The following is an 18,749-nucleotide window of genomic DNA, read 5'->3' on the forward strand; positions in this document are numbered from 1 at the left end:
GGGAACCACCTTCCCTCCCTCCTCTAAGCAATCTTTAGCACTAAAAGTACTGAAACACATCAGTAAAATATCACTTCCTCTTCTGGGATCTTGTATTATTACAAAGCAATATATATATTTAATTTACTATTTTGTGTTTCTCTAGATTAACTAGAAAATGGATATATAATGATTTCTGCAGTTAAAAAAACCTAAGGGACATGACCAGCTGGAACCACAGTCGTGACCTATTTCCAATTTCTACCTTTCTCCAGCATTCCAGAGATCCAAGGCTCTCTCTTTGGTCTGGTATTGCTCATGTACCTCAGTACCTTGGTGGGAAACATCCTCATCATTGTGATCACTACAGTGGATGTTGCCCTTCACTCTCCCATGTATTTTTTCCTCAAGAACTTGTCCTTCCTGGAGATTGGCTACACTACATCCACAATCCCCAAGATGCTGGTGAAGTTCCTTACACAAAGGAAGAGCATATCCTTTCTGGGCCGTGCCATACAGATGTATGCCTTCTCCCTCTTAGGGATCACAGAATGTTGTCTGCTGGCTGCCATGGCCTATGACCGCTATGTGGCCATATGCCATCCCCTGCACTACATGACCATGATGAGCTGGAATGTGTGCTTCTTGCTTTCAGCTGTATCTTGGCTTATTGGTGTCTTGGTGGCCTTCGGACAGACAACTTTCATCTTTACCCTTCCATATTGTGGGCCCAACAGGATCAATCACTTCTTCTGTGATCTGCCACCTCTCCTGAAGTTGGCTTGTGTGGACACCTACAAGAACGAAATCACCACCTACATAATAGCTGTCCTCTTCATCATGATTCCCTTCTTACTCATAATTGTGTCATATGTCCAGATACTCCACACCATCTTCAAGATGCCATCAGCTTCAGACAAGAGAAAAACATTCTCCACATGCTCATCTCATCTGGTTGTGGTCACTCTGTTTTATGGATCTGGCATTGTGACATACTTGAGACCCAAAGCTCATTATTCAAGCAGCAATAACAAACTGCTTTCTCTGTCTTGCACACTGATGTCTCCAATGACGAACCCCTTGATTTATAGCTTGAGGAACAAAGAGGTGAAACAAGCTTTGAAAAGACTGATAGCAAAAAATACAAGTATGTGACATGTTTATGAATGATATTACATTAAATCTAGCAGTAGCTTTGATATTGTGTGGGTTACTGGAAGGAGAATATGACTTGCCATCACTTACCCAAAAATTCATAGCTGCCTTGCAGCTCTGAGTCCATCTTCCAGATAATTCCTTTTCTTTTTTTTTCTTTCTTTTTTTTTTTTGAGGTATTTTTCAGATTATGTTTCATGCAATTTTAAGGCAGGTTTGGCATACAGATCAAGTGAACTGCATCCTACTGTACCCTTTATGTCCTGTTCGTCCATAGCAAAATAGTTCTGTACTTTGAGATATGTTTACCTGTAAGATGAAACTCACAATATTCCCTGAAGCTTTTCTTGTTGCCCTTGATGTCCCTGGCCAGATTTAATTCTGTCAGGGCTTTGGCCTTCCTAACCTAATCCCTGGCTGCTCAGACAGTTTCTCTGTATTCCTCCCAGGCTACCTGTCCATGCTTCCACCCCCTGTAGGCTTCCTTCTTTTTGTTTGTCCAGGAGTTCCTTGTTCATCCAACCCTCCTGGCATTTTTGCCTGACTTCCTCTTTGTTGGGATGCACCACTCCTGAACTTGGAGGAGGTGATCCTTGAATATTCACCAGCTTTCTTGGGCCCCCGTTCCCTCCAGGGCTTTGTCCCATGGTACTCCACCGAGCAGATCCCTGAAGAGGCCAAAGTCTGCTCTCCTGAAGCCCAGGGTATTCACTTTGCTGTGTGCCCTCCTCACTGCCCTGAGGACCTTGAAGTCCAGCTTTTCGTGGTCACTACAGCCAAGACTTCCCTTGAGCTTCACATTCCCCACCAACCCTTCCTTGTTGGAGAGAACACGGTCCAGCATAGCCCCTCTCCTCGTTGGCTCCTCTATGTCCTGTCCGTCCATACAGAAATAGTTCTGTGCTTTGCAGGTATGTTTACCTGTGCTAAGATGAAACTCACAATATTAAAACATTTCTGTGGAGCTTATCTAAAGATAATTACACAGTGATGAGGGTAAGATATCATCAGAGAATAGGACAATGGACCTAATGAGAAGCACTCCACAAATATCTAAGGCATTAGTCTTCTGGTGAGTTCTGATTAAGATATTTCCCAGATGAGCTCTTCTATTCTATGAAGAAAGTTTATTTGAAGGCTTGAAGGAGTAATGATTCACTTTGCTTCAAATATCTTGAACATAATGAACTATGGCTGGGCTGATAACCCTGTTGTCCAGTGGTATTGAATGGAGTGAAACAGAGAAAGTAAAAACAGTTTATGCATTCCAAACTAGCTTTCTGCTGCAGTAAGAGACAAACTATCACTTAGACATCTCCATTGCTGTATACTGTTTGTGTGCAAAGTCAAAATGGTAGCTTTATGTAAGCAAATCTATATCTTAGGCTTCTAAATTGAGAGCAGAAGAAAACAATGTCTCTTTTTCTGCAAATAAAAGGTTCATCATGGGATGAAAGAAGCTACTTAAGTGTTAAGGAAATGGGTGGTCATACGAAGACCTGTTATTTTAAAAGGAAGTTTAAACCTTCATTTATTTTTCTTTTTTCCTCTGTTTGTGGTATGTACCCCTCTGGAGGATTCATGGGATCCTGCTTTACCTCTTCACCCTTCTCATTTTCTTTGCTAAGATAAGACAGTGGATGTGAAATTAGTCTTTAGGATGGAGAAGCACAGGAGGGTGTTTTGCAGCAGGAGTTGCTAGGTTGTTATGATCCCAGGAAGACAGACACACGGACTGTTTCAAGTATCATTTTAAAAGCTATTTATTAGAGCTAATGCTATAAAGGAGAGGATAGCATAGATGAAGCTGCATTACTTCAGATACTGGGAACCCCAAGTTGTGAAGCATCAAATGGGCTTCTGATCAACACACAGCATGCCGTGTACATCCCGTCAATGGAAGGGGCACTCCATTATGGTCATTTGAGCTAGTATAGGGTTTTTTAAAAAGAAAACAATTATATCCGTCATTTCTACTGTCAAACAGAAAGGATGTTCACATTAGAACTTCTTGCTGCACTGCTAGAAAAAGGCAAGACTACGCAGGTGGCATAATTGCTGGTACCAAGGGGGAGCTGCCCCCAGGCTCCTCTGTTAAAGGAGCTGCGGAGTTTATCCTGCAGCCAGGGGGTTTGTGCAGCACAACACAGACCTGAAGACCACACTGGATGTGCAGCAGAGTGTTACAGCTTGCACTAACTCCTTGATGTACAACAGTCTTCAGTCAAGACGAGCGCAGAGATTGTAAAGGGATGTTAGGAATGGCCGCCACCAGCAGCAGCCCAGCCCAGATCCTAGGGACCTGGGATCTCTGGCCAGCAGGAGGGACACAGCTGCCTCTTTCCAATCTGCAGGTTCAACCAGTACCAAAGGTGAGCACCTATCGGGAGACACATTGACATGCCCAGACACACACACAGAGGACACTGAGACAGCCAGTCACGCCGACGGCCGTAGCCAAGACTGCTGTCAAAAGCAGCCTCATGCAGGACCCACATCGCACACAAGCACAGGCAGCCGTGTCTCCTCACTGGGGCTGGCAGAGACAGGAGGTCACCCCTGCAGGCACACACATGACATTCTATGGGTTCGCAAGCACATCTGTGGATACCCCAAGCATCAGCACAGACTCTATCCACATGGTACCCCTGTCTGGATCCTGGCCTCTGATCCCACCCCACAGTCCCTTATGGCTGGCTGGTACGGCTTGATGCACTGACCAGGGGAGCCTCTCCAAAGCTGTGCCTGGAGTTTCTTAATGGCCTGTTAATTAGTAGCTGACAACTTTGCCATTGTCTCTATTATCTCTTGTCTAGTCTGTGTGTCTCTGTTCTTGTTTATCACTTCTCCATCTCCTTATTATTACCTTTTGCACTGAAAAGGTCCTTGATCAGATAAGCCTAATAAGCAGATGCTCTCACCCTCCACCTGCCCTTAGAAGCATCATATTATAATTTTGGCATCCTGTCAGGCTGCGGTGCAGAGGTATGATTATATGGGACAATTCAGACAGAAACAAACAAAAGATCAGCTCTTGCTTCTTCATTTGTGTCTGAATTACAGGAGCATCACATCTGTCTGGAATTCAGTTTGAGATTAAGACGCCTACAGCCAGGCACTGAAATGTGACTCTACATGAATTTAAAAATCTGAACTCCTGTTAGAGACAAGACATACCTCCTTTTTTTTCCCCTAGAGATACCAAAGGTAAGTGTCACACTGTGGGTGTGCTCACTCTATGCTAGAGAATTATGGACTGACACATGGACTCCACTAGCAACCTGCAAAGACTGCAGAGAACTAGTCTGTGATATAATCATGAACAGAACTTATGCAGCGTACCATTACTTTCAGTAGGTTCTGTTAAGAAGACACTAAGAAAATGGTTGTCCAAAATATAAAGTATGTTGAAAAAGTCGTCTGCCTACTACATGCGGAGAAAGCAATACTCTCTACATAATAAGTAATGTAATTCTTACGATCCGTCTCTGAAACAGATCGTAACAATGTTAATCCGTTTCATTTATCTGACATATACTGAGTTTTGTGATATGCTATTCTTTTTCAAAATGCAATAGACAAGCATTATAAGGCTCGTCCAGCAGGGACACAATGGCAGAGGGTTGGAGGTTTTTTGAAAATGTTTATTCTCTGTTCTCTTTTCCTCTGTTTTTACATCTTTAAAATGGACATGACACACAATTCTGGGGAAGGGAAGGGGGTGGGGCACACAGAAAGAAATGGTAAAATATCATGGAAATATTTTGTAACATTTTTGACCTTGGATTCTGAAAGACTTATGGTTGTGTGGAAACTATTTATACTGTTAACTGTGCTGTGTCTCCATGTGAAACTGAGTGTAACACTCATCTGCCTAACTCTACATCTAATTTCAGATTTAGAGATCTATCTAGAGCCATTATACAGAAATAAGAACATGCAGAGTTACTCATGTGGCCTGTCTTAACTGAAAATTTTTGGATTGAAATAATGGCTCTCTGAAGGGACCCCTCTCTGCTACCTATAAAAGATCTGAGAAATATGTACATTGTAGGTATCCACTATTAGATTATATGAATCACGCTTTTCATATCAAAATTCTGCATCTTCCATGCAGTCAAGATACTGGTGAGCCCATTTCCTAGGCAGACACGAAACTTCAATAAAACGAAATTTTACTTAAACTCTGTAACAGGCTATCAATTTCATAAGCAAGAATGATACTTTCAAATTAATGATTAAGTTTGTCACTTTGATTGTTGTGTTTGGAGATGATGCATATTTAAAATCATTAGACTGTGTGATTCTTCATGAGATTAAAAATGTTTTCATTCTTGTAAGGCCCAGAAAACTTGACAGGACTCCAGAGCACTAACTACCAAACCTGGTCAGAGAATACATCTTTCTTTTCTTACCCAAAAAGGTTGATGCAGACATTTTGCCTTGCAGGGAATTTTGTCAATTAGATGGGAATATTACATGTCTGGCATTAACCTGATCAAATGCAACTACCTAGAGGCAGACATCTGCAGTTGAATTAAAATCTGCTCATCGACAGCAGAGAGAAAAAGAACTTCTAGGACATCATTTGACTGATACAAGTCACAGAAATAATATCCAAACCATGCCTGATTAACTACACACACTGAAGATCTTTGTTTGCAGTGACTGTAAAGAGAACCTGTGTGGTTAGCTCAGAGGTAGATGCCTGCTCCCATGTTTAAAGACAGGAGGAGGAATGCCACTGAAGAATGCATCCAGTAAAATGCTGCGCTACATGGTTATGATTATTCCATCTACTTTTCTCTGCAATCAGCTTAAGGCATTATCATGTCTGCCTAATGTTTTTCTCAAGGCTTTCTTCACCTCTGTGTTTGTAGAGAGTGTAAATGAAAGGATTTGATATGGGACTCACAATAGTATTGAGGGTATTCACAATTTTGTTTCAAACCAGAGAAGTCTGATGATAGCACCTCATTATGAAGATGGTGGAGCCATACCACAAAATTACAACAGTAAGATGAGCTGAGCATGTACAAAAAGCTCTTCCCCAACCTTGGGCTCATGGGATCCCTAAGATAGTGGAAATGATACAGAAGTAGGATGTAAATGTTACCAGTAAAGAGCCAAGCATAGATGTGTGTAGGGGCATTCTATGCTGACATAGAGTTTTAACTATTATATTAATTTTAGACTTTATAATTGTAAGATTAATAGAGAATCCTAAATGTAGTGGTGTTTTGTGTTAAAGTGGAATTTTAACTACGATACTAACTTTAGACTTTGTAATAATAAGGTTGATAGAGGATCCTGGGAAAGAAGAAAAATAACCAGATGTCCAAAGGTATCCAATTATACAGAATACGAGAAAGATAAGGGTAAACTGAGGGAAGATAATTAGCACAACTAAGTTATTTTAGAGGTTGTGTTGACATAGCTTTGAAGGTTGCTTTCCCAGGACCCAGAATAGCCAATAGTGACTTTGTTGTTAAGAATTTAAAATTATTGTATCCAATTAGCAGCTGCTAAGTTTGAAAAAATTTAGTACAAAAGTAAGTGCGCAACACATAATAAATGGCTTTTACCCTCATCATAATTTGGCTCGTCTGGCTGGTGTACAAGAGCTACGCGCGCTGAGCATTGAGCCCCTCGCGCCGGCTACAGAGAACTCCGCTGGTCGACTACAATGTGGAGAGGGCGATAAGACATGCCATTTCAACAAAATGAGTGTCAGAATAGGAGAAAGAAATCCATGTCACTGAAAAAAAGGGGGTTGATGGTGTTGCGGCCACAGAAGTATGACATGGAGATTAGAGAAGCTGTGATGGTGGCACTCAGGAAACTGAACATCTAGGAGCCGGTGGCCAGCTGTGTGCACAAGGGGTTGCACTTGAGGGCACTGCAGCGTATAGGGTAGCATATGGCCAGCACAGCGACCAGGACAGGCAAGACAGCACGCTCCATAGAGCCCAGGCAGAAGATGAAGTAAATCTACATGGTGCAGCTGATGAAGCAGATGGTTTGACTCTTACCAAGGAATACTCCAAGGTCTTCGGGGACACAAGCTGTAGTGCACCAGATCTCCAGAAATAAGAGGTTGCCAGGGAAGCAGTCCATTGGAGTCTAGAGGAATGGACAGACCCACACTAGCACTATTATGGCCATATTTACCAATACCATTAGTATGTATGCTAGAGAAAAAAAAAAGGGGGGGTGTGATCTGCAAACACTGGTTGCTAGGGAATCCCAGAAGAATGAATTCTTCTACCATAGATTGGTTTTCTCTTTTGTTTTTTTCAGCCATGACCCATCTGTCAACACACACAGAATGTATCAACTAAAGAATGTATTCAACTATTCTCTACTCATGTCTCAGACAGGGTGAGTTCACAGGTTTACTGTGGTAAAAATAAGGAGGTTTTTTTTTTTTTTCATTTTATACACTGGGAATGAAGTGAAACTAATCTGTCCCTATTCAGATAACTATACTTGAGCAAACTGTCCAAACTTTCATAATCAGTGGGGAAAAACAAACACTTCTAGAGTATAATTGATTGTATGAGGATGATGTTTGAATGGTCAAATGACCCACGCTGTAGAAATGACTGGTTACTTTCATGAATTACCCATGTTCATGGTCTAGGCAGACTAGTACAGATATACATGCACACATTACAGACATCTGCTTTATATTAGGTTAACACTCTTCCCTCTCACAAGTGTGTAAATAAAATCTAAGAAACTCATTACACACTGTACTTCTTTGATGGTCAATAATCAGCCAGTGGAACAAACGGAACAGATCTATTGACAGAAACAGACAACATGGTATTCCCTGTTCGTACAACATTTTCCTCACTAGACATTAATTAATTAAACAAATAAAATTTAAAAATGTATCAAAATGAGATAATATGACATTCAAAACATTAATACCTCTAAACAGAGATTTTTCTCATCTTATTTTACCTATTTTGAATTTATGTAAACGTGAGATCCCTTCTCATCAGTGGAGATACACAGGCAGCTCTAGAGGACTTCTCCAATTAAGTGAATTTCAGTGAGTGAATTTACCACCTGTGTGTGATTCAGTAGCCACAGGAGTAATTTTCAACAAGTTAGAGGATTTCAGGTACATAACGTGCGCTTATATGTGCAAGTTCCTACTAAAATCATTGGTAATTTGCCTTCAAACAGAGGAAATTCTAAGTATCATTAGACTTCACAAAACAAAAATTGTCATCAATCCACACCCAGTCCGACCAGTTGTAGAATCCTACTATAGTGAAAAACTACACTCCTCCTTTTGCAAATTGTGATCAGCGATAATACCATCTTGATCTCTTTCAGGACTGCACTGTAAAGCTTCACATTTACTGGAAGATGCATCCCTTGTTTATGAACTACGAGTGAATCCTTCATCCAAGAGGCTTATTAAAGTCCCCCCCCTAGTTGCCCCATGGGCTTCACATCAACAACAGTTTATCAGTTACCACAGTCCTTACACACTGCAGAAAGACAGAGCACTTGGTATCAGGGGAATGGTGATACTCTCATTGCACAACCTGTGCTCTTCACTGAAAGTCCTTCAGAAAATTATGTTTTGTTCTCTGAGGCTTGTTGTTGATGTTGTTTGGTTTTCTCTATCTAATGGCTAGTAGCCGGCACCAATATTTCAAAGGTGGCTGATGACAGTGCTTGTTGTCAGAAACAGGTCCCACTGTTGCCATGATAAAAGTTCAGGAAAAAAGACAAAATTTACCCAAAATCTTGGTGGTGCTGATTGCAGAAACATTGCACCTTACTTCAGCCATATAAAATTTAAAAGTCTATAATAAAACATATCTATTTAGCTGCTTCTATTTTCAGTTGAATGGAAGCCTTTCCATTTAATGGACACTTTGTAGTAACTGTTTAGATACCCATCTCAGTGTGTCGCCTGTTACTCCCTTGGGGTTACTAAAGTGATTAATGAAAGCACCTAAAAAAACTTAGTGGTAAAGGAGCACTTAGAAGAGTAAAGCTAAGTGAGATGGCAAAACCATCCATTTTCTGAAGATGTTCTGTCACTGAGTAGATCCAAAAGCAGTCTAGGTTAGTAAAGATGATGGCACAATCTCGTGATTGTATTACGAGTTACCCAGACGGAGATGCCCTTGAGGTGGTTTGTAGCATTTGAAGGCTCAAATATTTGTAAAGATAGTCAGGAGAAAACTGGGATGGAATGGTAACATGATTTGGTTTTTGAGCTAAATTATCCACAAATTCGGATTTTAGATAGCCCATGTGATAACGCCTTTCTTTAGTTAGTTGAATTGGTTCCCTTGTGATTGTGTATTGAGTAAACCACTGTTGACTCAAGTTTAATTGCTCAAAAATTCTCAGACTGGTTAAAAATGAATTAAATTATTCAGATAATTAAAGAAGAATTAATTCACTTTGCCACCATAGTCTTTTTTCCACTTATTTTTCACAGACTGCATTTCATGGAACTATTAAGGTGAATGATCTCAAAATATGTTAAATAAACAACAAAGAAAATATACCTTTATTTTGCAAAACCTTGTTTTTACTTTGGAAATATTAGGTGGTCTATATCGAAAAAACACAATTATTGATAAAAAAGAGTGGAAATTGCAGCTGCACACTTAATCTATCAACAAAATTTATGTCAGTACTTTATCTGAGGGTTCTAGCAGAGAAAGAGCTCTATCCCTCAGACTAATGGATATAATAGCTGCATTGATTCTGAACAATAGTTGGCCCGTTATCACTTTGTGGTTCAAGTAGGATCAATTTACACTGAAAAGAAGTTCATTGGGGGAATTCTCAGCTCAAACTGCATGAAAAGATTGTTGTATCTCAGTCTGCTATGGTGTTTTTATGGCAGGATGCTTTTCTTGATGATATGACACTATGACTCGTGCATTGCAAAGTGGACAAGGCATGTCTGAAGAATTAGTAGATGCCTCCTCAGTATTAAGCAGTACGTATTAAGCAGTACATAAAATCATATAAAAGAAACAATGGTGTTACGAATGGAACCAAGATGAACATGCTAGAAAGTAAGCCTCACAGCTAGGCAAGAGAAAATGACAGTCCAACTCGACATGCTGAAATTACGTCAAAGCAATGAAAGAAAGAAAAGGAGCTAGCTACAAAACCTGTGAAACATTCAGACCCACTATAATCTAGATGGTTGTACATCTCACAGAATGTTGCCCTTACTAACTGCACAAGGACAGGAGCTGGATGGCCTCACAATTTCACAGAGTTTTGATTCAGTCTCAGATAGGCCCATTTTACTCCCAGAAGTCTTATTGCTCAATAAACTTGCAACTTCCAGCTAAAAACTACGGGCTTATGGGACCTAAGATAGCAAGATAAACAGGCACCAAACTCCTTTACACCATAGAAACTACCAGACAGGTACATTACAGTATTTTCAGTCAAGCTGAATTGTATTTACATTAATTTTCTTCAACAAATGTTCAAAATTTAAACCAGAGCTGCAATTCACCTCATTAATTTTTGCTGCCTGGAAGTCAGATATGTCATACTAGGCACTGGCTCCACTTTTAGTCAATGGACTAGTTCCTTGTTGTTTTTTTTTTTCTTTTTTCTGGAGAATGATTAATCTGCCAAATCCATTTCTAAAGTGGTCAAATGAAACATGTTCTAAAAGTTCCTGGCTTTTTCCCCCCCAATAATTCTAGAGAATCACATGTAACTGTGGTGAGAACAGGTGAGAATAATTTAAACCCTCACATTTAGGGACATAACTCTCCTGAATCCAGTGCAACTGTATAAATTTATAACAGATCACATACTGACTATTTCTTTAGTTATATTTGCTGCAAATCAGAACTTAAGCAGAAGTAATGTTAAACCTTGAAGACAAACATTAATTTGTTTAGCATTATTTTGAATATATGTTCTACTTGTATACAATACTAGATTATTTTATCTTTCTTCTTTCCTCTGTACCAAAAATATATTTTGAATTTTTATTGAAAATATCCTAAAATTATATTTTAGTTCCTCATAAAAGCTGGTGAAAGGTTCAGCTGGATATTAAAGAGCTCTCTGATTATGGGAAACAAGAGCAAATAACTGCACAAAATCAAATTTACTTTCATGATGCAAACTTGAGTGGAAATAGTTCCTTTCTTAATTGAGGGGTAATTGCATGTTTTCAGAGAGATTGACTGTGAAAACCCTGGGGACTCTGAGTCCAGCCTGGGGACCTGAAGACTCGGGGTCTCTGCCCAGGCTGAGGGACGTGGCTGCCGCTTTCCCCCCTGCAGGTTCGATGAGCAGTAAAGCCAAGAACCTATCCCAGAGACACACACACGGACACAGACAGAAACACAGACACAGATGACACTGACATGGCCAGTCACACTATCACAGCCAAGGTGCTGCCATCAACGGCACCCACACACGGACCCATGTAACACACGAGCACAGATGGCCACGTACCCTCCTCTCCTGGGGCTGGCAGAGGCAGGAGGTTGCTAGTGCAGGTACTCTCGTGACACCCTCAGGGTAAGAAGCAGATGACATTTCTGGGTCCCTCAAGCACCATCACAACCCCTCTGTCCGCCCAGCACCTCTACCTGGACCCAAGTCCTCTGGCCAACCCCATGGGTTCCCTACTCACCAGCTGCTCCAGCTTGATGCATTGAACACGCAGGACTCACACCCTCGTCCCACTGGCACCCCCCGCTCACAGGTATCCCTGGATACCAGCAGGGACCCCTGCCCGCCTGATACTCCTGCCTGGACCCGGGACCTCCTACTCGATGCTGGTCTATCTTGGAGTTAGCTGGTGAATACACACACAGCCAGTTTGTGGGGGCATACCGACACACACCCCCTGGCCCCCCCAGCAATGGGCACCAGGCACACAGACGGTGGCCCATGGTCCTGCTCCAACCACCAGCACTGCGCCCCTTACTTGCCTCACTCACACAGGTCCTTTCTGTAAGGCTGGGTGGAAGGAGAGTATCCGCTGCTTTAAGGGGATCTTGTCAAGGATCTGGAGAAAGCCACAAACAAGAACATACAGGGACACAAACCTGACTGACAAATAGGGGAGACAGTGATGAGAACCACACCTGGGCAGTCATACTCATTGATGAGGGCACGTAGGAGTGTGAGGATGTTCAGTCCTGTGAGCTTATGTGATCAAAGACCTCCTCAAATGGGATGATAAGAAAAAGGGGGACAATAAGCCAAAATACAGACACAAACCTGAGAAAACAAACATGGAGACAATGACAAGAAACAAAGCTCGCCACTCACACTCATTGGTGGTTATCAGAAGCCACAGGTGCCACTTTCAGGAAGATCAACATGGACTTTGCAATTGTTAATATTCTGAAACAGGGGAGACCCTGGATGCAGACAGGGCTGGAAGGGGTGTGGGAACAGACGGAGCTGTACAAGCCCATGGGGGATGTTCAGGGGAAGGGGAGACAGGGTGTTGACAGAAAGGGGTATAAAAGAGGCCGGTCAGGTATAAATTGCAGGTAAAATGGCTTTGGGAGTACAGAAAGAAGAACACATCTACCTGTCCATGCTAACCTTCAACAAATACCCATGAACCATGAGAGCAGATTAGCACCTTACCAAGTACGAAAACCCAGTATCCTGAAATATCATAATTAATGGCTTCCTCAGGTCCTTTTGATTTGTTTCACATGTAATCCTTTGAAGAACCAGGACTTGAAAATAACTGCATTGATAGATAGTTGTACTTGACAGTAGCTTTTCTTCCTTCCTTGCTCCTCACCCCCCTGCCCCCTGCCAAGTATGTAGTTTGCAAATTTCAATTGGGAGTGATGGGCATGTTTCCATGTCTCTGCCCAGGTGTTCCTGTGAACGTGGGGTGGGGGGAGCTGAACCAATGTGTGCTCCCTACATGCAAGTCTGGGGAAGGAAGGTGTGCGTACGTGGTTGGAGACTACATTGGGGAATTTGGGAGGTACACGCTTGTCTTGAATTTCAGTTTCTGACTTACAATTCTTTAACCTGTAAGAAGAGACATTTGGGTTAGACTGGGAAATCTATAGGAGAGGTTGTCACAACATGCCCCTAAAATATCAGAAAATTGTCCCAGCCAAGTCTGAGCCATCGTTGAAATACTCGGGCCTGAGCAGTGAGGCCCTGATCCAAAGTTGACCTCTAGGTGAACCTCACAACCTAACAATATACCTAATATGTATAAGATTGATCACATATGCAATGTATTACCTTATGAATATATGCCTATTTCTAAAAGCTTTACTTGTAACGCCTACAGAGCATTGCTGTAATGCTGGCTGTAAGATAACAGTTGTGTAACTGTAGCCCCACTTGTCAAAAACAGGTAAGCCTATCGCAAACTGACAGACAGACCTCTAGGCGAAAGAACGCAACAGGGCAGTGACGGGCTTTGTTGAGAGATACATAATCAAAGATAACCAGATACCTTTACTTCCTCTTAACTTCTTCTTGGGTTCTAGCCAAACTCAAGAAAAAGTTAACAAGGGAAAAAAACTACACCAGAGGTTTTTTGCAGTTTAAGATAGAAAGTTATTTAGCTGTATAAAAGCAAGGACATTTTGCAGGGAAATTTGGAAGCCTCATCTATCCAGTGGATGCACTGTATAGAGATTTCCCAATGGCCGGGAAGGGTTCTCTCCAAATCCTCACTGCAACCAGGCTCCCCAGCAACTGTGGATCTGGATGATGGTAACATATTATTAGGGCAATTCGTGATGGATCTTAATCACTATCACTGAGTCTATGTAGTAATGATTAGGTACATTACCTTATGATATGCTTGCTAGAGCAGTTTGCTTATTATTTTGCTGCTTTACCTTATCTTGCTATAATTCATTTTCGCTGTATTATTTTCCTCATTATTTTATCACTTTAAACATAAGTAAAATAAGCTTACTTTTTTTTTAAATTTGGTGCCTGTGTCCTTTGTGCTAACCCCATCGACTGGCAAAACAACCGTTCATTGGAAATGAAGAGGTACAGGAATGGAAATGCCAACCTTAATTAGGAGAACAGCAATGTCTCACAATTTGTGAAAGAATGGGTAACACGGAGTAACGTTCACATACTGCAGAGAACTACCACTGGTTCCAAAAACTAAGAATTAAGCCTAGCTGTCTGTGATACTGCAGTGCAGCTCAGCAGTCCGCACAGAGCTAACCCCGAAGCAGGTCACCAGTGCAGATCACTCAGCTCTGACGGAATGAGACCAAAACTGCAGGATCCACCTGGCCACGGACATCCCAGGACCCGGTGCCCAGAGAGATGCAGCCATCGGAGACAAACAACTGGACTTGCCTATAGGAACTGCTGCACTTACAGAAGTGTTTCTGATCTTAAGCGCCTCGATATGTTCACGTCTATTGCCTCTGGCAGGGGTGGCCAGCAACCGCAGCCCTTGCACACCCGCTCCACCCCAGTAAACGCCTGGCGTCAAGCTCCTGCCCCAATGTGTGCTGCCCGTCCGGGGCCCATACAGGTTCCATGGGAGTGAGGAGTGGTGCAGCTTCTTCGGATACTAACAGTCAGTGGGGGAGTGTCAGGGGATGCAGAAGGAGCGTGTCTGCTCTTTTAAGGATACCTGGTCAAAAGGAGCCATGAACAAGAACACAGAGAGATAAACCTGACACATGGTAACTGACATTGTGCTGACAACAAACCTGATCAGTCACCCTAGTTGGTAAGAACGTGTGGAGTGAGTCCGAGATTTATTTTTACAGTCAGCAAGATAATGAAAGGGAGGGAGACAAACACACAGAGTCATAAAACCTGACCAAGTAGCATTAACAAAGACAATAAGCAGAAACAAACCTCATCAATCACACTAACTGATGAGCTCTCAAGACACTACAGACTCTGCAACTGGTAAGGATGCAAACCTGAGTGTCCAGGATGTTGGATGGAGTCGGTGGGACTGTGAGAGAGTTGTTGAGAGAACTGTGAGCAGTCAAGAGAAATGTGCAGGGGAGCGGGAGCTGGGAGCAACAAAGAGGGGAGTAAAAAGGAAAGGGGTATGAAAGACGCTGGTTGTTTGTAAACCTGGGCCAGTCAGTGCTGGTTTGCTGAGCTCTTCACTTGACCACTGCAGCCTGTCTTTTTTAATCTTCTCATAACCCTCTCTGCACAATCTCACTTTATCTTGTGTGTAGGTGTGCTGCAGGGACTAAGAGCCCGCTACGGGGGCATCAGAACAAGTGCATTCGGTGCCAGCTGCTGAAGTCAGACTGCGGAGCAGGCACCCCTGGCCTCTGGTGTCAGCAGCTGGAGCCAGTGGGGCCTCACCTTGCAGCCACTGCAGTGGTAACTCTGCACGTCCACAAAACCATTTACTGGGGGACCAGCATGACTGAGAGGAGTGAGGGGCTCTGTGACAGCAGCTGGAGTGGGACAGCAGCTCAAAGCTTGTGTGCCTGGTGCTGGGGAGTGTCTTTATCTCTCACAAGCTAGGTGTGCGTGTGTATCCACCAGCTAACTCCAAGCTGGACCAGCTGGCAGGTAAAGAGGTGCTGGGTTCAGGCAGGGGTATCAGGCAGGCAAGGGGCCCATGCTGGTACCTCAGGATACCCGTGAGCATGGGATGCCTTTGGGACCAGGGTGCGAGTGCTGCGTGCTCGGTGTATCAAGCTGGAGCAGCCAGAGGGTACAGGACCCATGGGTTTGGTCAGAGGGCTTGGGTCCAGGCAGGGGTGCTGGGTGGACAGAGGGGTCACGCTGGTGCTCAAGGGACTCATGAGTGTGCATGTGCTTGTGATCCCTGAGGGCACCACGCAAGGCTGCCATCCCCAGAGTGGGAAGGGACATGGCTGGCCGTGCTTGTTACACAGGTCTCATGTGTGCCTGCTGCTGACAGCAGCATCTTGGCTGAAGCAGTCTGCGTGACCAGCCGTGTCTGTGCGTGTGCACGTGTCTCTGACAGGCGCTCAGCTTCAGGGTTGACTGAACCTGCAAAGAGGAAAGCAGCAGCTGCATCTCAGCTTGGGCAGAGGCCCTGGGTACCAAGGCACCAGGCTGGGAGGCCAGTGGCCAGGCAGCAGGGTCCTGGGCTGGGGCTGCTGGATGCAGCAGCCACCCCGACACATCTCACCAATTATTAGCATTCACCTCTAAAAGAACAGAGAGACTTGTTCTAAGTCAGAGTAAATCTTCAGAGCACATCTGGGGCACTGCAGTTGGCTCAGACATAGTTGCAGAAACACTCTGCTACCACTGAGCAATGCAGGCTGACTGTGCCCGCGCAGGGACAGCACAAGAGCTGTACTTAGCATCACAAAGTCTTGCAGCCTGGAGCCCAGGGTTTCCTTACGGTCAACACTGGTCCAAAATCCAATCTAGACCTCAGCTTGCTGTCACCCTGATACACATACTTTGTGGCTCCACAGTAGGCAGAAGAGCATAGTGCGTGTGTGAATTTACCATGATGGAAAGTCCTAATTGCACCCAGCAGCCAGTGTTTCCAGATCCCATACTGGGATTCAGGTGTCAGCAGGTCATTTAAGTCCTGCGATACGTTTAAGCCAAACGTCATGCAGAGGCAACCCTTCAAAATCCGAGTGAGCTACACATTCGGGCAGGGAGTCCAGGGCCTGGGAACCCTGCATAGTGGCAGTCTTCCATGGCATATGCAATCCTCTTTCAGAAGAGCTGCAGGTTGCCAGTACTTCTCCAGCTGCGCTTTGTTTTTACTTCCAGTCACAACCCAAAGCTGTTGCAATCATCACAGTACACACAGGTACAGCAACAACCCAGCTGGGCTGGCTAACCAGCTTGGCTGACAGGATGCTGTAGCCCACAGCATCTGCGGAAGCAGACTGAAGTGAGAGTCTCTAAAAAGGCAGCTGGAGTAACTAAAGACAAAGCACTGCTTGTTGTCCCCACTGTATTCCCCCACAACGAACCACAACTGAAGTTACCATTCCAGCCATAACAATTGGGCATGTCACTCAGAGTAGGTCAGCCCACTCTCAAGGGCAGGAAACTGAGGCACATGGAAAAGGAAGGAATCTGCACCCAACTTACAGGCAGCACAGACACAGTCCAAGCAAGCCACATTTATCTCAGGAGATGTTGCTTTCACAGCTATTCCCAAAGTCCCAGCTCACCTGGCTGTGCTCACACTGACTGCAAGGACTGTTCCAGCTGGACAGTCCCACTCTGCTTGTCCTGCCCAGGTCAGGAGATGGCCGTTCTGTCTCCAGCAGGGACTGAGCAAAGAGGCGGGTGAGTGGGGAGTCTAGACTCCATCAGGATTGATCCTTCACCTACTGTGACTACATTAACCTGGCACAAACCAGAAATATCGTGGACCACTCTTGTTCTGGATGGTTTCTTATTTCAGGAATGGAGCAGGTCTTTTTAACTGCCTGAAGTGCTTTCTAAAATACTTTTCTATCTGCAGATTATATCACACTAGGAATATTTCTCCAGGAGCAGTGCTATAATGAACTTAGCTGCTCTGTAGATTTCACATCCTGCAACCCACTTTGGCATGAGAAAATGGGTTATGGGAAGCATGTGGATACATTTCCTTACAGTATGAAATGATGAAATTGTCATGTTCTCCAGAAGAGAAGAGGTACTGCTTCCCAAGGCAGCCCACGCAGCCTGGATACTCTCCCTTCCCAAGCAGTGGAACCCTCTGAACACAAGCAACACTTCATGGGACAAATAAGGGAAAACCAACTGCCTCTGATCAGGTAACTACAATGAAGGCAGCAGCTGAAGTGCTCCCTTTAGACTAAAGCAGTGCCTTACACGACCTCACACCAAGGTGAACCACCCCGTTTCTCGCCAGCACAAGCTCTGATGTAGTCGACACTTAGCCAAGGCCTCAAGAGCTGTCCAGGAGCAACAGTCCCACTGACACCCTTGTCCCTACAGGCTGGCAAAGCAGTGTCCTCCTTTATCCCTGCCACAGCATCAAGACCATGCAACACTGGAGGAGTGCAACTCTCGGGCCTGGACTCAGCTGCGGGTTCTGACACAGCAATCGGGTACCAGCACCAAGCCACCACTAGAAAGGAGATACCACTGGCATCCAGCACCCTTTGTGTCCCCTCAGGATGGATTTTCTCCCACAAGCACAACTCCATTCCCTATGAGACGGAGAAGGGAAAGCAGAAGAGCATACCTAAGCCTCTATGTAACCATGGGGGAAAGACACGGGGAAAAACAGGAAGAGGGACTTACAGTAACATGGGAAAGAATTACAACACCCGAACACCTCTTTCCTGCTGCCACTCCTGCAGCTCAGGAGAGGAGACGTTACACCCCCGAGCTGCTCTGCACACTGTGTGAAAGGGAAGATGGCAGATTCAGTAATCACAATAGATGGGATTGTGCCCTTCGCCCAAAGCAGGTAACATGGAAAGTACAGATGGCAGTAACAGGGATGACTCCTACATTGGGGACGCACAAGTGAGAAAGAAGGGGAAAGAATTGCTCATCCTCTCTGTATGGGGATGGGGAAGTGTCAAGAAGGGGCAGGGCTACCCTCTTCGACCCAGGGGAAGGCATATGAGACAGGGAGCTCACAAAAACAGGGCCCAACCCAGCCCAACCGCAAGTCC

The 18,749-nt window shown here is 44.0% G+C and overlaps 1 protein-coding gene across 1 annotated transcript; it reads left to right on the forward strand.

The window, feature by feature from the left end:
• Positions 1-220: 220 nt before the first annotated feature.
• LOC104462468 (olfactory receptor 10A4-like) lies at positions 221-1,134 on the forward strand (the record flags this gene model as incomplete). Its single annotated transcript, XM_010074418.1, has 1 exon — positions 221-1,134. A coding segment is annotated over one exon (914 nt), but the record flags the coding sequence as incomplete, so codon positions are not given.
• Positions 1,135-18,749: the final 17,615 nt, after the last annotated feature.

The sequence above is a fragment of the Pterocles gutturalis genome, unplaced genomic scaffold, assembly GCF_000699245.1.
Source record: "Pterocles gutturalis isolate BGI_N339 unplaced genomic scaffold, ASM69924v1 scaffold30926, whole genome shotgun sequence".
In the NCBI taxonomy this organism is placed as follows: domain Eukaryota; kingdom Metazoa; phylum Chordata; class Aves; order Pterocliformes; family Pteroclidae; genus Pterocles; species Pterocles gutturalis.